At 32.8% G+C, this 1,742-nt stretch overlaps 1 protein-coding gene across 1 annotated transcript in view; it reads right to left on the reverse strand.

Moving 5' to 3' along the window:
• Positions 1-1,174, reverse strand: part of LOC103607078 (CUB and sushi domain-containing protein 3-like) — a gene marked incomplete at its 5' end in the record, with an annotated part of 35,488 nt that extends 34,314 nt beyond the window's left edge. The window contains one exon of the mRNA XM_008591628.1: positions 1,036-1,174. Coding sequence (XP_008589850.1) covers positions 1,036-1,174 — 139 coding nt within the window. The remainder of the gene's footprint in view (positions 1-1,035) is intronic.
• Positions 1,175-1,742: the final 568 nt, after the last annotated feature.

The following is a 1,742-nucleotide window of genomic DNA, read 5'->3' on the forward strand; positions in this document are numbered from 1 at the left end:
TTTAACATAAGCATGGATAAATTAATTCAATGAAGGACCTCTTGAGTTAGGGAAGGATCACGTTAGGCTTGTAAAATTTAATCATTAGGCCATAAATCAAAATATTCTATTGTATTTATATAATTATTATATGTATCCAATGCTTAATGTGGTTTTTAAAATTTGTTTTTTTGTGGGGTTTTTTTGTCCTTTTTGAGACTGGCCGCACCGCGCTCAGCCAGTGAGCGCTGTGAGCGCACCGGTCATCCCTATATAGGATCCGATCCCGTGGTGGGAGCGCTGCTGCGCTCCCAGCACCGCACTCTCCCGAGTGTGCCACAGGATTGGCCCAAATTTGTTTGTTTTTTAAGAAAGGAGTTGGGAGATGAAGTGGGTAACAATATAATTTGGAAATTATGTAGGTAATTCTATTCCGATTTGTGAATAGTGATCCAAGAATAAAGTAGAAACTTCACTTTTAACTTTTTAAATATTCAATATTACAGTCTTTCATGATACAGATTATTTGATCAGTAATACTAATTTTCCTAGGGGAAAAAAAAGTCACTGTCTTATCATTAATACACACTGACTTGACACAGCCATCTCAGAAAAACTTGTAGTATAGGTATACAGGTAGTGTGCATAAGTGTCTTAAGCTGCAATACAGTATCCATTTGAACATGTTTACAGCAACTTTGCCTTTTTAAACCCAGCAGAGCAGAATCCACAAGCCCTTCAAAATATAGGACAACTAAATTCATTAAGTTAAAGGTCACATGTTCATATCTCAGTAGTGTACATATATATATATATATATAAAGCAAAAAGGTCGATCTTGCGTATTTCAATAGTACTGAGAAAGCATTAAACAAATAGAAAATTAACTTGAAAACAGGCTGTAAAGTTAAAAGGTGGCAAACAGTTTGAAGTATATAAAGCACAATTGACGATTACAATAAAATTATACATTGATTTGGTAAATGAAACTAAGAATATCAACTATTTTTTTAAATAATCTTTTCTTTTAAAGGTAGAAAAAATATTTGCAGAGACCTTTCAAATGTAATTTTGATAGAGTGTCCTGGTTCAGCTTCAATCACCCACTCACAATTCAAAGAATCTTTATAATAACCTGGCCATCCTGGTGAGAGAATCACTCCACTAGGAGCTGAAAAATGGCCACCACATGGAGCTGAAAAACAAGATCAGAGAACAAACAGGAAAAAAAACTTTTAGAATAAGTTGCAGGAATTATTCTTATACTGACTATTATTTTTAAATGAGTCTCTGCATAAGCTTATTAAATGCTAGTTAATACTATTTTTGAAAGTAAAATGCATCTGGTCAATTACTCCTGTTATTAAATGATTATTTTCCCAAAAGATGTAATTTACTTTAAAATACGACATAGCTACACTTAGCATATTAGATAATAAAACGATCATCCTAAGGTCTCCAAATGATATCCTTTAAATGCATTCTATTGTCTCCATCGTCATCTTCATCTTCAAAGCTTGAAAAAAATATATAAGTTGTTAGTTTTAGTGTCTTTCTCTTTCATTTTCTGATTATGTCATCAAATCCTGCTAATGCATTCCACACCCTGTCTAAAACTTTGAGTTCCTTTTTTCAGAATGGCTACTACAATTTAGGCCTTTATTGACTCAGTATCTTATTTCTCATCTGTTAATTTATTTCTTGCTTCAGTTCAGCTGTCAGAATAATGTCCTTCAAATTATAGTTTCATTATACTATTTCCT

This window comes from Galeopterus variegatus, unplaced genomic scaffold (assembly GCF_000696425.1).
Source record: "Galeopterus variegatus unplaced genomic scaffold, G_variegatus-3.0.2 Scaffold7089, whole genome shotgun sequence".
Lineage (NCBI taxonomy): Eukaryota > Metazoa > Chordata > Mammalia > Dermoptera > Cynocephalidae > Galeopterus > Galeopterus variegatus.